This window comes from Sinohyriopsis cumingii, unplaced genomic scaffold (genome assembly GCF_028554795.1).
Source record: "Sinohyriopsis cumingii isolate HCF-2022 unplaced genomic scaffold, ASM2855479v2 utg000229l, whole genome shotgun sequence".
In the NCBI taxonomy this organism is placed as follows: domain Eukaryota; kingdom Metazoa; phylum Mollusca; class Bivalvia; order Unionida; family Unionidae; genus Sinohyriopsis; species Sinohyriopsis cumingii.
The window spans coordinates 9,628,288-9,651,571 of record NW_028315879.1 but is presented as its reverse complement, the minus strand read 5'-3'; the positions used below and the strand labels follow the sequence as shown (position 1 = coordinate 9,651,571).

Sequence of the window (23,284 nt, the reverse complement as noted above, 5' to 3'; positions counted from 1 at the left end):
CCTCAGAAACAGTAGTGGGAATACACATAAAATTTATGAAATTGTTGATTCATTTTCGGCGGAGTGTACCACATATTAAAAAGTCGAATATTCCATTTTTAACATTGTCTCCTTTCTCCGCCACACACGTCATGTGAACAAAGTAGTTCCTAACAGTATTGCTAATGGTGGCGAAATACACATTAGATAGCGAAATACACATAAGATTTCTTTCTGGACTTGACAGAAAAGGCACAAGATGTTCCGATTCTTTTGGATGTATGTACCGCGCATCATGTAAGTCTCAAAAAGTGAAATGTTTGATAATATGTTGTAGTCAGAAGGTACAAGTGTACTTACCTTGTACACAACCCGCTGTAATAGCAAACTAATATAAATGCATGTACTGGAACACTGTGTACATCAAATAATGCTTGCAATATTAAACTTCAGTATGATTCAACCCTGCATTTATTCGAATTCTGTGTACGTCCATATCAGTAGATGCACTTGAATTTTGTGTGCGTCAGTAAATTAGTGTAATATTTAATTTCAGTAGGATTTTCCCATTGTAGAATTTACATCTTCCTGATTTCATGTAAGTTTCACTAATATTGTATGCGAATACATAGATAATAAAGTACAACTATGCAGTATAGGAAAACGATTGTGCTTTCATTAAAATGTCATATTTTTTTATGGTCAATATAAATGTCGTATTTGCAATCACTTTAACAATCAGACATGATGATGGTGTTGATGATGATGATGATGATGATAATGAATAATAATAATAATAATAATAATATTATTATTATTATTATTATTATTAGTAGTAGTAGTAGTAGTAGTATTGACCGTCATAGCCTCGTCAGTCAGAAACCTATCTCACTGAGCTTTATAAATTTTGTACAATAAGAATGTGGTACAAAATGTCTTAAAGCATTGAGATCAAGAAAATATATATTTCTAACATATTCAGCTCAACAGATTTACAGAAATTATATCTCGCTTAGAAGTGAGTATCTGGTTGTAATTCTTTATATGTGTGCCCCTCGCAAGCTTCCAACTGGTAACATTTGAGGTGCTCCCCCATCCCCCACCCCGCCCATGGCAGAAAGTTTACAAGAATTTTATATGTTTGTGACTTTATCCGGTATCCGATCCAAATAAAACAGGTTATTTTCATGACATCTCCCTTTTCTGTTGAATTCGGTTTTTTAAAGTATCCCTTTCGGTCCTTTTTTGCTTTTCATTGAGAGATCACACGCGATTTTTCGTGAAATCGGCAGTATTACACAGGGGGGTATTTTTTTTCTTGTTTTCTAATCATGTGGAGTCTTATGGTCCCTAACCCTGTATGCCACACATCGTGCAAGTATTTCATTAACATATTCTGCTTTTTTTAGGATTTAATCCCTGCGCATGCCTTCCATACTTCTTTCCAGTTAACCTGTCTGTTCCTTTCTTCCACGTTAATGGTGGTGTACCTGCTGAGGTCTTTTCTAATCAATTTGTGTATTTCTTTATCATAACTTACCTCCCACCGCAGTTGTTTTGTCCCTATAATTTAGTAAGACTTGCTTTATATTGTGGTACCTTCTCGGTGCCGCTAGTTGTTTAACTAATACATGCATACATTCATACATACATATGTATATGTATATATATATATATATATATATATATATATATATATATATATATATATATATATATATATATATATATATATATATATATATATATATATATATATATATATATATATATTGAGGGACCCCGAGTGGCTTAGTGTTCTAAAGCGCTCACCGCTACGGATCACTGCCATCTCACCTTTGTCTGCATGGGTTCGAGACACGGGGTCGGCCAATGTGGGTATGTGAGAAAGTTTGCCAATAGCTTCTCGTGGGTAGGTGGTTCTTTCCCTTGTTCTTCCTCCACCATTAATACTGGCCACCATATAGTTGTAATTCAATATTCGCTATCCGGATGTCAAACGCAAATGAGACTTTTTGGCCTTCTAAGCAAAGTTCGATGCATTAATGCGTCCCTAGACTGCAACTCTACTAGACTACATATAGCTCAAATGAACCTAAACCTAGAGGAGAATGATGAATTACAAACAGAAATAAGGAAATTGATTGAATAAGTAAGAAAAGATAGTATACCCCAGGATAAATATGTACTCAACTGAGAAGTGCTAGAAAACCCTAAAGAAACAGGAAGCTCTGTAATGACAACTAATGCAGAGGAAGCAGAGAAAGAGCCATAAGAAATAACGTACAACACAAGATTCTCCAACATTGACGTTACAGCCATAATGGTGGATGATAACTCTCAGAAAAGTCAAGAGTGGGACAAAGATTTAAGCCCGAACAAAACGGGTAGATTGCTAACCCCTAGCAAGGAAGAGCACATACTGCTTAAAAACAGATTTAATGTGCTGACAGAGGAGGAGAGCTCTCTGTAGGGTGAGCCCCCTTCAGTAGAAACAGGGCCGGTGGACCTCATTGCACTAAAGCCATTAACGCCAACACCGATGACTAAAATAAAATTCATAAAAGAAAAAATGGTACAATCTCTATTCAGCTCCTAGCAGGCAGTGATAATACACTGCCGGAGGACAAAGACTCACAAAACACACAAAGCGAAAGGATGACAACAGTTGTAAGAAAAGATGGCGGATAAACCTCAAAATGAGACAAAAGGACAGGACACGGAAAGCGACACGGAAAGTGCAAATAGACAAGGACAAAGGAAGTGAAAGCGAGGAAGAGGACGAAGACAATACTAAAATTGACATGGAAATAGAAGAAACGGAACTGCAAGACAGAGAACACAGAGACAGATAACAAAGACGAACTAAATAATAATTCTAACAGTAGAAATGATGGTGGGGCTGCGTGGGAGGTGCCCCCGGCAAAATAGACAGTAGGCCTACAAACAAAAAAATCATTAAATTGTTAATAGTCATAATCATACACTTATAAACATTAGTAAGGAATAGTATCAGGAGATGCGGGAACCTGGTGTGGAAAATAATGGAAGGAAAAAACTTCAGTTTAGCTTCAATAAATACAAATGGACTTGATAGAATAAAATATTTAAATTAATTAAATAAACTGAATATGATATCATTTTAGTACTCGAAACTCGTAATAAGTTTTCAAAAGAACTAGTAGCAATGATAGAAGATAAACTGAATGCTATAGTAATTCTTAATAATTACAAAGAGGATGACACGAGAGAGGTCGGGGTGGCAACAATAAACAGAAATATAAGGTATTTAAATTGAGATACTGTAAATGAAAAGGTATTTTTTGCAGGGAGAATGCCACATAGATTAGTATCAAATTTTCATATAATAAATGTTTATTTTCCAGCAAATAAATATATAAAAAAAACAAGTTTTAATGGATAATATGCATAAATACCTAAATAATAACTCAATGGAAAACTTAATAATGGGAGGTGATTTTAACTGGGTTGGAGCAAATAACGATAGAACATTAGAACTCACACCACATGATATAATTTTTAAACAAGAAATGGAAAATCTTTTATAAAGGCATAAGTTGATATATATAAGAAGAAAAATATTATTAGAATTAAATACATTGATGAATATAATGATAAACAAGCCAGTAGGCTAGACACATTTTATGAAACCAATTATGGAGAGGATATCTATAAAGTGCTGAAATAACAGAAGATTAAAAATCGGATCATAAGTTAATAAATATAGAAATTTGTTTAAAAAATATGGTTAAATGGGGAAAGGGGGTATGAAAAATCAATAATATAATGTTAGAGGAAAATGAATTTAAAGAGACAATTAATAAAGAAACTGGAGAATTCATCAAACGAGGAAACAGAGACATTATTAGAAAATGGGATAGTTTAAAAAATATATTTAAGAATATTGCCAAGAAGTTTTCAAGAAAAGAAGAGAACTGCAGAAAATGGAGAAGGAGGAAATATTAAAAAAAACAACTAGGGAAAACAAATGCATAGGAAAATAAAAACAAACTAAGAGAAAGATTCAATAAAATTTTAGAAGAAGAAAATAAAGGAAAGGAAATAAGGGCAGGGAAGTTTACAAAGTTCTATCAAAAAGCAGAAGGATTGTATAGGCAAGCAGATCTGAGAATGGGTGGGGAAAATCATCTAGAACAATTAAGGAATAACAACAAAATGTTAACAGAGAAAAGGGAAATCAAGGATCAATTAGAGAATATTATACTGGATTATATAAAACTCAAAATATTGATACAAAAATCATAAATGAATATTTAAATGGAATAAGATGTGAGAGAATATCGTCAAAACATAGAGACAAATGTGCCGAGTTCAAAACATAGAGACAAATGTGCCGAGTTCAAAAGAAGAAGTACAGAATACAAAGAAACAACATGCGAAAGGGAAACCCCAGACAGAGGCGTACTCACTGCGGAATTCTATCAAACATTCCAAGGTGAGTTATCGCCGATCTTTGAATCATTGTACAGTAATATATTTTTAAAATAATGAAACAATGTCGCCGTCAATGAGGGAGGGTTTCATCACATTAATCTACAAAGGAAAGCGAGATAGGGAAGACTTCAAAAATTGGAGGCCCATCTTCCTCCTAGACATATATTATAAGATTATATGTAGAATCCTAGCAAATAGAGTAAAGATGGGAATGTATAACATAATAAATATAAACCAAGCATGTGGGGCAAAAGGGAGGGATATTCAAGATAATATATTAAGCATAAAAGCAGTGATATATTTTATGCAGGAAACATGTCAGAAGGGTGCCATGGTTTTTGTCGGCCAAGAAAAGGCTTTTAATGAATTGGAACATAACTACGTACAGAACGTTCTAGAAAAATTGGGATTTGGAAATTATTTCCGAAGATGGACTAAAATCCTGTACAAAACGATAACTTTAAGAGTACTGGTAAATGGTGCAATCACGGAGAAATTTGAGATACAGAGGTTAGTGAGGCAACGATGCTCACTGTCAATGCTATTATACGTGATAGCAATTGAAATCCTAAGTATAAATATAAGGAAAAACCAAAACATTGAGGTGATAAAAAATCACAATTTAAAAGAAGAAGTCAAAATGCTTCAACGTGCAGATGATTGTGCAAACTTCATACGGGATCCAATATCCTTTAAGCACCTGGTAAAATAATTTGAGTATTTAGGAAACGCTTTCGAGGTAAAAATAAATCATGATAAAACTGAGATACTAAAAATAGGAAACTGGCGGGAAAATCATCCTGGACTCCCCCATCCTATCTGATAAAAGATCACTTAAAAAGCATTAGGAGTTTTTTTATGGAAAAGAAGACGAGTTGGAACACTACAAGAACATGATAAAGAAAATCAAAGAAAACACTAGTATCTGGGCACTTACGCCTCTTTGCATAATGGAGCGGGCATAAGTGGCCAGGACATATTTGTGCTCAAACATAAACTACATACTAAAATCAATAGATATTGAAAACAAGAAACTAAATAAACTAGACAACGAAATTATTAAATATATATGGTGATACAAGACACGCTATATAAAGAAGCAAACCTTATATAGGGTGAACAATGGGGTGGGGAGACTAGCATTACCCAGCCAAATACTACTGAAATGTACCAACAATATAAATAGAATAAAAAGAATAAATACCGAATCTAAAACATCATGGGATGCCCTGTACGTATACTGGTAGGGGTTTGCAATCAGAAATAGATAAGATATATACAAAAATAAAACCCTAGCAAAACAACTGGAAGTACCCAGAAAATTTAAGAATATCAAGTAACTTTTCGTTAAATATAGAGACAGAAGAAACTTATGGGGAGTGGATATATATAAAACTTATGAACGGTTGAGGGAGGATATAAGAAAAAAGTATGCGGAGCAAAGTTGAGCAGGAAAATTGGGATGTAAATTGGGACAGGGCATTGGAGCACTGATCAAACATAAGATCCCTAAAGATGCAAAGCCTTATATTTAAATATATGCACAACTCATGGCTAACAGGGGAAGTAGCCATGATAATGCATATGATTAAAATAATGCCAAAATGTCCGATGTGCAAGACAGTAAATTTCACAAAGGTACATGCAGTAGTGAAATGTAAAAAAAAAAACAACCTGAAAGAATTAACTTAATCACGGAAATATGTAAAATAGATAAGTACCGGACTAATAATATTGTTATCAACAAGTGACCTGATAAACAAGATATCATAACTATGGGGGTAAGATGGGGGATGACTTCGGTTTACAGCCCATTAATAGTTAGTGTGTATTAATTATTGTATAAGTTGTAATCATTAAACTGAAACTAAATAATGTGGGATGATTAAACTTGCACAGGACATTGTGTTGACATTTAAGAGTTTGTTTATTAAGTGTTGACACTTAAGCTTACAATTCACTAGCTATACTCTGGATATAACAGGCATGGAAACTTTGAGTGGGATGCCAGGAACTTGACAAGATATTTATGATAAAGGGCTAGTTAACAGATATCACTTAATCAACAAACGAGAACATATTTTGAGGACTTGAGAAATTATGTAAATTTCAAATGGAAAATCTTAGACGTCTTAGGATAATTCGCAGTCTTAGAAAGGAATATTTGTACTTTACATATTAGCATACGCGAGTAAATATGTAAAACACGACACTAGTTAAATCGACATTTCTTTCAACATTGCGTCACGAACAATAGCATACTATTATTACCAATAATTTCGTAACAAGATTACTAGGGAATATCCGAACATTAGTTGCTAATGGAAACTATTGAAGTACCAGTATGAAAAGGAATCGACGTACGTATCACCTTAAAAAAATACCGTTGTTTTTTCCGTGCACTATCTCTCTATCTATCTTACTCATTCTCTCTCTCTTTCTCTCTCTCTCTGTATATATATATATATATATATATATATATATATATATATATATATATATATATATATATATATATATATATATTTGTTTATTTATATGGTGGGGAAGGAAATTAATCTTTCAATAAATATTCCTGATTTGATAAATGCGATAGTTTAAAGGACAGATGGGAGACATTACTAATTTTCCAAGAAAAGCACATACATTTGTTCTCTTAACCTTGTTCCCTTGGTCCTCTAAATCGTTTTCCAGGAAGTTCAAAAGAAACCATGTCAAACTTGAAAAGGAATACAATCGCATTGCAATTGTAAAGAACAATTGAATCAAAAGAGGTAAAAAAATTGGTAAATCTGCCAGGTGGTGCTTTGAAACATAGTTGGCTAAAATTGAACAGGATATATTAGTTTCTAGTTATTATATTCGGCGAGAAATAAAGATAATCAAGCGGGGTAACATAAATAGCTAGAAAACTAATACCTTTTATATTTATGTTCACTAAAAAGATTGTTAAAGTTCACACGTGGGATTTTTTATGTGCATGCAATACTGTCTACGTAGGTAAACCGCGTAATCTCTTTGATTTCAACTAACAGGATGTAACACTGTTAAGGTAGGTTATCGCGTACGTCTTCAATTCTTACACGCCATATGTTCTCACCGGCATTATGACTAGCAAATAGATTGTCCAACAGTGTCGTGGAATTGAATGTTGACTCTCGATGAATTGTTAGTATCTCGAGTGTTTAACCGATTTACTGGAGCTGGTATTCATCTTTAAATGTATTATTGCTTATAATCCGCTATCTCCCTCCTTCTCTCTCTCTCCCTGTCTCTCATTCTGTCTCTCTCTCCCTCCCTCCCTCCCTCTCTCTCTCTCTCTCTCTCTCTCTCTCCTCACTGACAGAGAATATACATACTTATTACACAGTAGGGTTTATTCCAACGGATGTTTATTAGGGATTTACGAGAGTTTATGAATGTATCACGCACAACCCCTCCCCCGCCGTGATACAAAGGGGGACGAATGAACAGGCCTGACTTCTGAATAGAGGGTATGGACAAGATCTACTAAATACAGAATAAGGGGAGGACCAACACTCTATCTAGGAACTGCACACAGCTATGATCTTTACTCAATGACCTTTATTTGTACTTGTCAAATAGCATTAAACATTTCCTTACACACAAAGAAAAGTCCACTTCTTTGATACTTCACATTGTTTGCACATTCTAAAACAATGTTAAGCGCTGGACAGCATTTTTAGAACTGTACACTTCAGTCTTTTGTAATACATCTGTAGAGCTTGACCAGGTTACGGATAATGAAATGTCCCTGAAATGACCTTAGAAAATGAAGTAATCCCTTTCTGTACAGGGCTTTTTCCGTTAATACGATTGTCGTGAATGAACAATAAAAAGATTAATATGGTATAAGTTATAATATTGGACCATACCGAAAACCATTCTGAACAGTCAGATGGAGTCTACTCTATAATGGAACTAGAGGATAAAGTGCAAAACTCTGATTAGTTGACGAGGCTCTCACTTTCAGCCCTTGGCGCATAGAAATAAAAATATCAGGACCACATAGCACTGTCCACATGCATCAGTATTGTACTGATATAGATTGCTACGTCAAAATTATAACAGTGCTTTCTTCTAAGTCCATAGTGTAGTTTTTAATCCTGCCATGCGCATTTTATTCATGTAACCGTCCTCGAAATACGATGAATTATAAAACTATAGGAATACTTATTGTTATCAATTAATTTGCCTGCTAGACTACTAATATATGATACAGCAATTTATTAATTGATTTATTCAATGTCTGACTGATTGATTTGATTGTTGTTTGGTAAGTTGGTTGGTCAATTTGTCTATCATTTTTCTTTCTTTCTTTCTTTTTTCTTTCTTTCTTTTCGTTCTTTCTTGCTTTCTTTCTTTTTCCTTTCTTTCTTTCTTAAATTTATAATAATTTTAATAAACTTGGGCACTTTACCCATTTTGAGATTTCTATAGTCGAAGTAAATGGAAACTGAAATATTCCAATCGTTAAATTAAATAATCATGTGTTTGTACCATTGTGACAATTGCCGAGCGAATGATATGTTAGTTGTATATACAGTTCTGGTTCTGTGGGGCAAAAACATAAGTACCATAGAAAGTTGAAAATTAAAAGAGTATCTAGGTCAACTTAAAAACAATCAACAATCTAAGAAAGACGAGAGGAAATAGGAAATGAATGATAATGTGCTGGCCTCGCTCTTCAGCTGAGCCCTTCTCAATGGCAAACTAAATAAAAATGTCGCGTGACTCATCCGATTAAAACAGATAATTGTGATGAACAATACTCTTTTGCCTCTTTTTACTTGGAACTAATCAGATTAAATCAAAGATTAATTTAGTGGGTTTAGTCATTGTTTAGAGTTTGAATAATTCGAATGACGTAAACTCTTTCATGAATGGGGATATTTGTAATAATTTACTGATATATTAGGGTCAGTTGTATATACTTGGGCAGTTCAGTGTGAACAGTTATATATACTTGGACTGAGTCCTTTCGTTTCTTAATAAGGAACATATATTTTTTTATTTAGTTGTGGACATCTGTATAGTGAAGATAGAAAAAAGTTAGGTATAATCCACGTGTTTATTTACACGGACAAAGAGGAGTTGCTAGCTGGTATGAATTGTGGAATACTATGTTCATTTTTGCCCGTCAAAACCCATACCCTTTCGTTGTCTCTCTAGAAATGGTGTGATGCCACCAATATCGTCACCGTAATTGTTGCATAACATCTACAAAACAATACTGGACTTGTTGTATATACTGTATATTATACCACATATATATTTGTTTTAAATCCAGAACAAAATTCAAAGAAGGTTGTATTTTATTCACAGGTGCTGCAGAGTGTTCATTTTTATGTAGCACTTCACTGGACAGATGAAAATAGTGTTAAATCAATGAGCACACTTTGGACAAAGAAGAATAAAAGTAAAACGTAAGTAAAAAGACTAGACTGCAAAACAGACATTTTAAGGCCGTCTAGTAAGGCTTATACAGGTGGTCCTCGAATTCAGGCCAGAAAGCATACTTAGTGCAAAAAGAGTTGCATATCTTTCTAGATATGTATATAATTATTGTTATTTTAATATGTATATTCAGTCTTAACCGTTTCATCGTTCTGGATTGCTTTTCTGTGATGAATAGAGCGCTATCCTTGTCACACTTTGTATTTCTATTATCTGTACGTAGTTTAGACAGTAATTCACAACAGCAATAAACACTTGGTGCTTTGTCGGCAAAAAATCTGATTCACGTGAACTTAGACCTATTAGAAAAAAAAACCAAAACAAAACAAAAAAAAAAAAACAACCAGGTGAATGTTACAATAAATCCTATGAGATCAATTTTATAAATTTATTCATCTAGATTTTGACTTTTTAAGCATAAATCCGAAGTGTTTATGTTGACAAAAATATAGATAGAGACATAAAAAAAATCAGAGAGAGTGAATGAGAGTATAAATTATGTACACACCACAAATATATAATATTGATCGTAATGCTGCATGTTAAATAATTATTATTTAAGGGGCCAGGGGCCAGATTTTATGTACAAATTAATATCGCTTCCACCTGCTAATATAAAAAGTCATAAAAAATAATACATCAGTGAGGTAAAAAAGGTCAATATTTTTGGATAGGTATTATGAAGCACATCATAATCATATCACACACTTGAGCTGACAAGTCTAGTGAAGTTCTTAGAATAAAATGTTTATTCACCCCAACCCCTATTGTATACATGCATTGTTCACATCCGAAGGTAATTTTTGAAAGCATGTCGTGCTCACAGTGCAAACGCAAGCCCTTTCCCTGGGTGATACTTTTGAAAAACATTGTCTACTAAAGAGTTTGACACAATTTAGAATAGTTGTCATCCAAGCCGTTATTGAGATATTCTAATTGCCTTGAACTCATGTGTCTACTGCTATGGTTGGCGGGCCCCAAGTGGCCGAGTGGTCTAAAGCGCTCACCGTTCCGGATCATTGCCATCTCACCTCTGTCTGCGTGGGTTCAAGTCCAAGGCTCGGCTAGCGTGGGTACGTGGGAAAGGCTGCCAGTAGCTTCTCGTGGGTCAGTGGTTCTTCCCTGGGTTTTCCAGGGTTCTTCTTCCACCAGTTATACTGGCCGCCATGTATAGCCTATCTTGTGCTGAAAAATGGCGTTAAACCCTAGAACAACCAACTAGCTATGGTTGGCTAGCTCTGCTTTCCAGCCGACCATTGGTATTTCAGTTGCTACATAATGTGCAGTGACTATGGGAGGTAGACATGCCTCACATCGGTTTCAAGAACAACACAAGCCTGAAACACCTAGTCACAAATATATCCATCTCTTTAATTATTACACAATAATAGCTCAAAATCTCACACCATACCCTTAACTTAAGAAATTTGCTATGGGTCAATATGCGAATCTGCCCGCTGCCACCAAAAGTGCCTGTGAAAAGAGATGGACTCAGGCACACCCTCCTGTAATTTTTGTTTCCTTCTTTTTCCATTAGTTTAATTTATTTCAGGTTTTAGCTACAGATGAGATTCAGTATCAAAGTTCCGTTATATATATATAGGCTATACATCGCGGCCAGTATTAATGGCAGAGGAAGAACCCGGGAAAACCCCGGAAAAAGAACCACCGACCCACGAGAAGTTACCGCCAAGCTTTCTCACATACCCACATTGGCTGAGCCCGTGTCTCGAACCCATGCAGGCAGAGGTGAGAAGGTAGTGATCCGTAGCGGTGAGCGCTTTAGAACACTCCGCCACTCGGGGTCCCTGAAATTAGTGTACTACTACAACTATTAGTACCAATAGTAATAATCATAATAATAATTACGAAAATGAGAACAACAACAATAATAATAATACATTAATAATAGATTATTAATAATAATAATAACAATAATAATAATAATTACAATTATTATTATTATCATTATCATTATTATTATCATTATTATTATTATTATTATTATTATTATTATTATTATTATGTTACTGATTGTTTCGTGGATGAATTGACGCATATAATATCTCTTTATTTCAGTCTGAACTATGTACGAACGATCTAATTCCGTTTTCAATGTGAATCTTTATATGGACGATAGGGCTGATTGCGAAGCATCGACAGGAAGTGCACTGCCTTCAGCGTGGCACGAATTCCCCGAGTTTTCGGGGTTCAGCACTATTGATCCCCGTCTAAGTCTCGCAGCAGTCAAGGCGATAGAAAGCAACAATATGTTGCCAATTATAAAAGAAGAATTAAAAAACAAAATTCAGTTTAAGAGGATGACAGGGGGAAGAGAAGAATTGATGGTTGATTTCACTGAAAAGCCCAAAACTGAGGTACCTCAACTTTTGTACAATGTTAATCAAATAATTATTGTTCTGATTACGATATTATGGTATTTTATGTTTCCGTTCTTTTTAGCTTTTAGTTACAAACTTGCCTATGCACTGCACATTTAATGACTGTTTTAAGTTTTGATACCAATTTCTAATAAGAACATTTACCTATATCAACAGATCAACTCGTTCAGCATTTTACATCATCTGATATAGTAGTCCGAAAAACCCAACTATGAATTTTCAAACATAACGGGACCGCATTTCTAAAATACATTGTCCACAGAGCATGAATATACAGCAGTAGTAATCGAAATACATTCTGACACAATCACACAGTTGTGCCTTGAGCTTCTGTGGGGTGTATGTGGGTTCAGTTTCAATTTTCTCCATTATTGTCAGAGTTTTCAACATTGTTTACAATCTCTTTTAAATGAAGGGTTTAAGGACAAGTTCGCACAAGTAATGTCGACCAGGGCCGGCCTTTGGCCGATTGGTCCGATTTGGACCAATCGGGCAAATCGCTCACAGGGGTCCGGCGCGTTAGGAATTTGTAAAACTAAAGCGATGGAAGAAAATTTTAGATTTAATATCATATAAAACTTGTTTCAAAGATTATTTCTAAATCCCGTGATCAGAGGGGTCCCCGAGCGTAAATCAAGGGGGCTCAGCCAAAAGGATCCAAATCGGAACCAGCGTTTTCTAAGTCCGTTCCTCATGTAGACATATATAAATATTTTATTTGAATAGTTGATATTAGTATTAATCTTATTATCAGTTGACAGTCGAAGAAAAGGAGAAAGTTCAAAGGAGACGAGAACAGAACAGAATGGCGGCAAGAAGATTCCGCGAGAAGCAGAATACACTGGGTACGCAACTGCAGAAGGTAAGCTTTTGCACTTAAAAAGTTTTTTTAAAAAAAAAACAAAAAAAAAACCAACAAAGTAAAAAAACCCAAACAAACAAACACAAAAACAAAAAAAAAACCCAGATAAGTTTTCATGGATATTCTTTGTAGTGTCTTTAATGGACATAAGGAAAAGAAAAGCAGGTAACGTAAACTCCAATTTGGGTATGATCCAAATTTGTAAGAGAAAGATTTGTTGAAATATGCACGCCGACTAGGATTGGAGAAACAAATCTCGAGATTAAGCAAGTTAAGCAGAGATTTACCTCTATAGACAAATGCTTGAAATGTAAGATTTAGCTTGAACAAACGCTATAGAATGAAAGATGAAACACTTTTAGAATATTCAAAAATTATTGTATTGGGGTAAAGTTGAGGAAATAAATACCATTAAATATACAGTAGCGATTACGTATAAAGTAATCGGATTCGTATATATAAATTTCCTTCTCGTGTTTTGATGACTGCCGAAAGACCATTTGCTAACAGTGCATAATCCTGATGCTTCTGATTGTGTCTGTGCTGATGCTGCTGATTTTATTATTTTTATTATTATTATTATTATTATTATCATTATTATTAATAGCGGTAGTAATAGCATATAATCCATATATATATATATATATATATATATATATATATATATATATATATATATATATATATATATATATATATATATATATATATATATATACATATATATATATATATAATTTATTTATTCATATTTACACCATTCCTTTCAGAAGACACAGGAACTTGAATCTAACAACACATCCTTGAAAAATCAAATACGAGAGCTAAAGAAAGAAAAGGAAATTCTTTGGAGGCAGCTTCAGTCACACCTGTCTGTTTGTCCTAACGTCACTGGCCCCTATATGCAGCCAAGTTTCCCATCGTGACGGTTGTAGAAGCCGATTTACAGTTGTATGAGGACCCTTAGAGAGATAAGGCATTCTGGACCAGGTGTTGTTTTGTTCTCCATTGTATAATTACTCAGGTTAACTCAGTCGGTATACAGGGTCCCATTTAAACGAGCGATCCGACAAAATATTCCTCCGGATCCGTCATTGAGACGCAACTATTGAACAAAAGAGGAAAAATATGAGGTTCATACGGTTGACATTTTTGTAAAATGTTGCTTTTTTTCGTACGTGAGATTAAAAACAAATAGTATGGTAGTCCTAAAGATAGCGTTTCCATGCCATATATATAACATAAGGGTATGAAAGAGATGTTGTTGTACTTTATTTAATGCCGATTATGTGGCATGATATTTTTAAAGGATTAAACGTGATATAATAGAGTAAAAACCCTTACATTTTCTATACACATGCATATTTTACTAAAGCTTTTTACTGGTATATAGTAAGATCTACATGAACATACGGGTGACGTTTTTTAATATTTAGATATGTTGTTTATGAAGCTATTCGTAGCATGATATTTATTTTTGTAACGTGTTGTCTTTAATGAGTTTATATGGCTTACATTTTGTGGAGACATTGTTGACTGATGTTTGATATAGTAATCAATTTGGCGTTGGTATGTGTTTCCGTCTTTACTTAAGTCAATACCGCAATGTTAAGATTGAGCATCTCGACAAGAAGAGATTTTCTTGTTGATCTGTGTTTTACGATATACAAAAATCCTATCACTTTCTATATAGACAATTGCTGTTTCAGTTCTTGTTTTCTTTTAACTTTTATAAGATGTACCATCCACGTGGTTTAACTTTTGGTATATTTTATTTGATAATAAATGTCCTAATGTCCAAACGCAATGAAAAATTAATAATTTTTGTTTTGTTTTATAAATTTAGGTGTACTCAGATATTATAAAACTATGAGAATATTTTTATTTGCACTTCTGATTGCGTGTGATCTTTATGTATGTATGTATGTATGTATGTATGTATGTATGTATGTATGTTACATGTAATAATTCGATGATTTAACATGTTCACGAGTATTTTCATGGTAAAAATATTATATATAACATGACGTAATAGGTCATTCTCTTATAGTTCATTTTGCATATCATGAATTGAAATTTAGAAAGATTTCATTACTAACGTGAAACACTGGTTCAGTTTGTTTTGTTTTTTGTTACATCAAATTTTCAGGAAAATAACTTTCAATTAACCCTTTAATATGCTGGTGTCTCTAGTATTCAGGAATGTCTGTTGTATTATAATAATACTGTGTTGTCTGTGCAGTGTTCTGCTTGCTTGGAATCCATTGTATGATGCATGTGAAGGTGAGAAGAGTCGATAATGTTTCTACTTTTTCAATATAGTTAAACGTATGCGATGATATGGAAATGTATTGGGAATTTTGTTGTTTTTATATAACGGCCTGTTTGATACGAAAGGGATGTCATTATGACCTCTATCGTTTGTAATTATTGTCAATTATTCAACACACTTGTTTTAATTTTATTGATGTCTTGTTATATTAACATAATGTTTTCCTTTTCTCCTAAAGCTGATAATAGAATATCGTTCAAAGCGAGGTTGAAAACCACAATCTTATGTGGCCCCGGATGTTCGAAAACACATGATATGATTGTTTATTGGTTTGTTTCCTTTGACAGTTTTAAGAAGTTAATTCTTAAATTTAGAGTATATGATAAAGTTGCACGTTTTCTCTAGTATTTCAAACCATTTTACATTATTTTTGTAATTACATTTAACTTTTAAAATCTGGGCCAAAATACTTTGTGTTGTTTCTGTATATATATATATATATATATATATATATATATATATATATATATATATATATATATATATATATATACAATGTTCCAGGTCATTCTAGAATTTCCAGTTTCTAACTGATGCTCATGCAAACAGGTTTTAATCATCCCGCGCATCCGTCTTTGATGTCTAAAGATCCATACTATTTGTATCAACGTCATTTGGTAGGTGTTAACTAATCTCATTAGTCTGCATTCCTTCATCTGAGGAGGCAATTTAAATAGCCTTTGTCTAATCTTCTGTTTACCTTCAATGATTAAAGACAACATAATCCGACACAATAACATCAGTAATAGTTGCAGCGCACTCACCCCAACTCCCGTCCTAATGCGTGTCGTTGATTTGAAACTGGATAAAGGACATCAGCTCCTATTCAGGCCTTGGAAACCTTAGTAGACAGGTACGTCAAATTTAGTCATGTTCTCATACAGTAATAAGAATAACTTTCTTACATGCAAACATGCTTTTCTTGGTAAAAGGGAAGAAGTCCTTAAAAATTAGGTCAGAACTCGAACAAATCTTTAAATCCCTATCTGGGAATGAACATATCGAATTAGGTCTTGTTGTACATATGTCATCATCATCATCAGTCTCATGACCTAATGTGGTCGTTGAGGCACTGTGCTGCTGAACATCTGACCAGTTCCCTCCACTTGTCTCGATCATGTGCCAATGCCTGTGTCTCCGCAAAACCTTTCCTGGTCCATTCTGTGATGTTGTCAGTCCACTTTTTTCTCTGTCTACCTCTCCTTCTGCCACCCTGGACGCTGCCCTGCAGGACTGTTGTGGATAGACTGTTGGCTTTAGTGACATGGTCATACCATTTCAGCTTTCTCTTTTTGACGATGGTGAGGAGGTCCTCATATTGGCCTACTTCGCGCCTGATGGTGTTACGCACTTCTTCATTTGTGATGTGGTCCATGTAAGAGATGCCAAGGATAGTTCTGTAGCATCTCATTTCAAGTGACTGGATTCTTCGTTGTAATTCTGCTGTCAGGGTCCATGCCTCACATGAGTACAAAAAGACTGAGATGACTAGAGCTCGCAATAGTCTGATTTTAGTTTCAGACAGATATTCTTGTCTCTCCAGATGGGTCTTAGCTTTGACATAGCTGCCATTGTTTGTGCTGCTCTTGACAAAATTTCTGCTCTTGATCCCTCTTCAGTGATTATGGAACCAATATATTTGAACTGGCTCACTGTTTCCAGTTCATGTCCTCTGACTTTAATCTTGGCTGAGATTTGTTTGCCACTATTTGTCATCAGTTTTGTCTTCTCAGCGCTTATCTCCATGTCAAATCTGGAAGATGTTTCATCCAGGTTCTTCACTAAGGTGGCTAGCTCGTCTTCACTGCCTGCCAGCCCATCAATGTCGTCTGCAAAGCGAAGGTTGGTGATGTTACGCCCTTCAATGCTGACTGTCCCACAGTGGTTTCCCAGGGCTTCGCTCATGATGCGCTCTAAGTAGATGTTGAAAAGCGTGGGTGACAGGAGACAGCCTTGACGGACTCCCACTGTTGTCTGGAATCAGTCCCCCACAGCACCTTGGGCAATTACTGCACTGGTAGCCTTGGCATACAGCTGCTTGATGGTATTCGTTAACTTTTGACCCATGTTATACTTCTTCATTGTGGTCCACAATGCCTCATGCCACACTCTGTCAAAGGCCTTTTTGAAATTTATGAACACATGATAGATGTCTTGTTGGTGCTGCGAGTACTTTTCGCACAGAACCCTGAGATTGAATATTTGTTCTGTTGTGCTTCTTCCACTCCGGAACCCGGCCTGTTCTTCAGCAATTATTTCTTCTGCTTGTGGTTTCAGTCTGTTCAAGATGATCTTCAGCATTACCTTACTAGCATGGCTGATCAAACTGATAGTTCTGTAATTTTGGCACAGCTGGAGATTGCCTTTTTATGGAAATGTTATAATCAGTGACTGGGTCCATTGTGTTGGCCATTCACCTGTCTGCCAGATCTTGTTGCAGATTTCTGTTAATAGCTCTTTCACTGATTCTCCCCCATTCTTGATAAGTTCAGCTGGGATGTTGTCTACTCCAGCTGCCTTCCCATTCTTCAGTGCTCTTATTGCTAACTCCACCTCTTCTTTGAGAATTGGGAAGTCATCATCATTTGAGGAGTTTGGAACTTCAAGCACCTCTGGGTCTCCTGCGGAATGATGGTTGTAGAGTTCTTTGCAATACTCAGTCCATCTTTCTGCAATGTCACTCGCTTCTGTGAGGCATTTTCCATTTTTGTCTTGAATGGTACTGACCCTTGATTGTTTCTGTCTGGTGAGGTCTTTCACAATTTGGAATGCCTTTTTGCTGTTATTCTTTATCAGACTGTTCTCCATTTCTGTGCACTTTTGTCCAATCCAATTTTCTTTTGCTTTGCTCAAGTTTTTTCTGATATTCTTGTTTATTTCTCGGTACTTCAATGCCCCTGTTGTGTGTCTGGTGCTTTTTAGTTCTCTTCGGGCATCACACAACTTCAGAATCTCTTCTGTAACCCAGGGTTTTTTCTTCGGGCGATGGAGGCCAATGATGTCCTTGGCAGCTGCTGTCATGACTGTGTTGAAGGTGTCTGTCATTGGGCAGTGGCAGATGTTTTATCTGCTCGGGAAATGGACGCACCCGCCCATCCACGAGTCTCCTTTCGGCCTTGCAGGTCGACTTTGGTTAGCCAAAGGCTAAGGGAGTAAATCCTAAAAGAAAATCCGGAGTGGAGACCCTAAGGCAGCTGGACGATGTATTACATCCCCTTCTGGCAATTCTTTGGTCTGGAGAGGGATGGGCTCCGCCAGACGACTTTTGCCCAAGACACACTGATAATGCTGGACAAATCTGAGCTTACAATACCGGATCGGTCGTCGCCAGGGTCAACAAGGACCGCGCCTGCCGTTGTCCACCAGGACGGAGGTGACGAGTGTGCTACTGGTACTATGCATACAATCAGAGCGAGAGACAACATTGCCATCGCCACCTGGAACATTAGAACTCTGGCGCAAATTGGAAGACTCCAAGAGTTGACACATGAGCTGGAACACTACACATGGCACATTCTGGGACTCTGTGAAGTTAGATGGAAATCCCTAGGAGAACACCAAACCGAAGTGGAGAGTGTGACAAGTCCATAAATGGAGTAGGCTTCCTTGTAAACAAAGCCATCAAGAGATCTGTGCTTGAATGCTGCCCCATATCTAGCAGAATCATTTCCATTCGTCTGAAAGCATCTCCCTTTAACATCACAATTATCCAAGTCTATGCTACAACTACCGATCATGATGATGAAGAAATAGAGGAGTTTTACAACAAACTACAGGGTATTCTAAACATGGTCAGTAAGAAAGATATCCTCATTGTCCAAGGAGACTGGAATGCCAAAGTTGGCAAAGATGCTCTAAAAGACTGGGAAATACATTGTGGACCTTCTTGCAATGAGCTTACCAATGAAAGAGGGAGACGGTTGCTCGAGTTCGCAAGCTACAACAACTTGGTACTAGCCAACACCCTGGGACAACATAAAGCTTCACGATGCTGGACATGGCACTCACCAAATGGAACCCATCACAACCAGATCGACTACATACTGGTTCAAAACCGTTACCGGTCTGGCATCAATAGAGCCAAAACAAGGACATTCCCAGGTGCTGATGTTGGGAGTGATCATTACCTAGTGATTATGAACTTCCGAGTGAGGCTGAAGAAAATTAACAAGCCAAAGAACATCAGGACCCTAACATCTGCAAGGCATTCCAAGCCACAATTGGAGGAAAATTTGCTCCACTCCTTGTGATGGATGGTGATGTCAATGAGATGACAGATGAGATGTACATATGTACATACATATAATTGTTAGAGTACGGTGTTACAGAAGGTACATGGGCGGATGGACAGACAACATGAACCCAATATATGTTAAAGATCGCGACTGCTGTTACGACTCTATGGTGTGTATATGTGTGTGCGTGTCCGTGTGTGTCTGTTTGTGTGATTTGGACTTTTAACTTAGCTTTAACAATGTTTCAGTCACATACGATGTCTGCAGTGTAGCAGTTTAAAGTGTTGTTTAACACTGGGGAATCATTCCACAGACATATAGCACCATGCCCCACCAAGTCACATTATCCTGACACCGGGCCGACCGGTCCTAACACCAACCCCTTGATGCCTAGCGAGGCAGCTGTTAATATCAGTTTTATAAGTTTTTGGTATATCTCGGCCGGTGTTCGAACCCGCGACGTACCGCATCTGAGGCGGAAACTCTAACCACTAGGCCACCGGGGCTGTACGACTCTAGGATCTTAAACTAAGTAACAGAAAAACCAAAGCTGACAAATTTAGTAAAATTAAACACATAATTTATTTCCAACGAATGCAAAATGAAATTTTAAAAAGGAAAGTACCTTATTTTGAATAAAATCACAAACAATCACAATCGTTCTATAACACGTTCAAAAGTTCCGAATGAATTCCAAATTTGAATGTGCTGATGTGGCAATAGTCTTAATATAATCAAGAACATCCTTCAATGAATGCACCAAAATATAGTGATTTAGACCAAACTGTCAATGAGTACTTTGTAATTTCAATAAATAACTTTTTAAAACTAATTTCTCTCAAATTATAACTGAAAATAACTAAAATTGATTCAACAAAGACTAGTGTTAAAATAGAAATGAAATAATAGTGATTCCTTCAAACCTATTTACAGATTGCCACTCGACGTACGTAACAATAAATTGCACTGCAACTGGATCATTTAAAATGGATTTTTCCATCAAATTTGTTGACAAGGTCAGGTTTGTTTATATTGCAATTTTAGTAAATAACATGAACTACACCATTTAAACCGTGTTTGTTTTCTTCCAGTGGGAAAATCAATGTCCTGAACTCAAATCTACGTGAGTATGATGCGTATAAAAATCATTATCTTAAAATAAAATATACAATTATAGACAAAAATAAGATATGTAATATGCTATTTACAAATGATTATTGCAACCAAAACTCATGGACACAACGTAAACACACAATACATATATACATAATACTGCAATGGTAAGGAAAGACGATTTCAACAGGGCTCAATTTAAATGTAGCTGCTGTTAGGGAAAATTGTTCCTGATCCTAACTGGAATGAATGTTTGGCCTTTGTAACTATCTAAACTGAAGTTGCCAGTTATATCTATCATAACTGTTTATGGCGTGAGGTTGATTGACCCACATTACCAAACATCATAAGCTCAGGAATATGAATATATATATATATATATATATATATATATATATATATATATATATATATATATATATATATATATATAAAATAACATGCTTCGACAACTTAACTGATCACAGCTTACGTCCAATATAGTATGCGTACCCTTTCCAGCTCCACCGGCCAATTTTACAAACTCAGCCTAAACTGTTTTACCAGCAGACGTCAATATATCACGTACTGCAACCCACTGTAATGCATACGAAGAAAAATGCTTGGATCGAACGGAGTTAGCAGGAGAAGATAGGACGTGGAGTTAATGAATATAGAATAAGGAGCAGACCGATATTGAATCAAGGATTGTTTTATATACAATTATCACTCCGCCAGTAATATCATACCACCAGCAAATATAATGCCAGAACTGAATTAAAATCATTCGTTACAGATCACACTCATGTACGCACACAAAGACACATATAACGTTAACGTTAACCTAACCGTTATATAATGATAATTTGTGAGATGCCGTTCTCAAAATGTATGATGCATTTCCTTATTCATAAAGAAAATCAACTATATTGACTCTTCACATTTAAACGCCATCATGAACAATGTAAAAACCCCATTGTTAGGCCTTTGCATTCCCTTCGATCTACTTTCTATCTATCCCATGACAAACATACAAGTATGATTTACTTTCTATGTAGCCCATGACAAACATACAAGTAACTAAATGACCGAAACTGATCAGAGATAATAAAAGAATCCTTTCTATAATGATCATTTTCCGCTGCTAATACGATTGATTGAACAATGCAATGATTAATGCAGTATAAATTATAATATGAGACTTTACGGTCAATGCTGCATCTGCTTGTATATTTGTATTGACGAATCAAAACAGTCGGACGACACAATATAAAATGATAGGCAACTGGGGGAAAGAGTGCAAAGATCTGATTAGTCGATGTGTCTCTCACCGTCCGCCTCAGCTGGCGGTTGTAAATTGTATGGTCAAGAGACATTATGTTGTCAATAACCATTAGCTTATTTAATATGATTGTAATGTGGAATGATCTGAATGTCATCGTAACGATTACACCAAAGTCCATGTCTTTATTTAAATCTTATATTTCCTTCACGTGACCATCTTTATAGAACGAATGTATTACAACACTACGGAAATAAGTATTGCCCAGTAAACTGTTATAGGATAATATACCAAACAGACTATCTACTGAAAAGGTTGATTGATTGATTAACTTGTTCGCTTATTTTTTCCTTGGTTAGATGGTGTAACAATTTTCTTTCTCATCTCCTTTCCATCTTAATTTTCTAAATTATTAAGAATTCTAACAAAATTAGTCATTGCATACTCTAAATGATTTGAATAGCAGAAATAAATCAAAAGGTGAGTTGTTATCAATATCGATCTATTTCACTAAGAGTCATTTCTTTGATTCAAAAACATTTTAAACAAGAATCATAATAAATGTTGAGCGAATGATATAATAGTGATATCTCTCTAGCTCTCTCAGAGAATAATAAAGTGAAAAGAATATTACAATTACTAACTGAGGCAGTAGATTATTAAATCGAGTAGGTAGATCTACTTTAAGAACTACAAAAAACAATGTGTTCTAATGTGGATGAGAGGCGTTTCGAAGTTAATGGTTGCTACAGGAATGAAGAGACGTCTCTCTCTTGCAATGGAACTGTTAACTAAGGCATGATATGGCAAGAGAAACAAGGCCTGAGTGACGCATCGAAAACAGGTATTGATGCTTATGGATGAAATGAGCCGTCTTTCATTATTCATTTGATCTCATATAATCAGAACAAAAAGACTGTAAGCTGGTGTCATTGTTAGACCGTCTTGAATAAATAACATGCCATTAATGTTATAAACATTTATTGTTTCCTTAATAAGGATTAGCTATCGATGTCTGTTTATTTATATATTATCTGTTTATTGTCGGTATATGTGGAGCTTTAGTTAATTTTGAACGAGACTGTTGCAAATTATACACTCTTGCCTCCTTTAATTATACAAGGAAATACAAATCAAGATGCACGC

General features: G+C 35.4%; 1 protein-coding gene across 3 annotated transcripts in view; it reads left to right on the top strand.

Annotated features, from left to right (window-relative positions):
- Window positions 1-15,307, top strand: part of LOC149774541 (cyclic AMP-dependent transcription factor ATF-3-like) — a 31,482-nt gene extending 16,175 nt beyond the window's left edge. For 2 of the 3 annotated variants that reach the window (XM_089945133.1, XM_089945132.1), the window contains exons 2-5: window positions 9,802-9,902; window positions 12,013-12,311; window positions 13,090-13,197; window positions 13,968-15,307. In XM_089945133.1, coding sequence (XP_089801259.1) covers window positions 12,021-12,311; window positions 13,090-13,197; window positions 13,968-14,123 — 555 coding nt within the window. In that variant the 5' untranslated portion in view covers window positions 9,802-9,902; window positions 12,013-12,020 and the 3' untranslated portion in view covers window positions 14,124-15,307. The remainder of the gene's footprint in view (window positions 1-9,801; window positions 9,903-12,012; window positions 12,312-13,089; window positions 13,198-13,967) is intronic. The other variant, XM_089945134.1, reaches the window with a different exon arrangement.
- The last annotated feature ends 7,977 nt before the right edge of the window (window positions 15,308-23,284 follow it).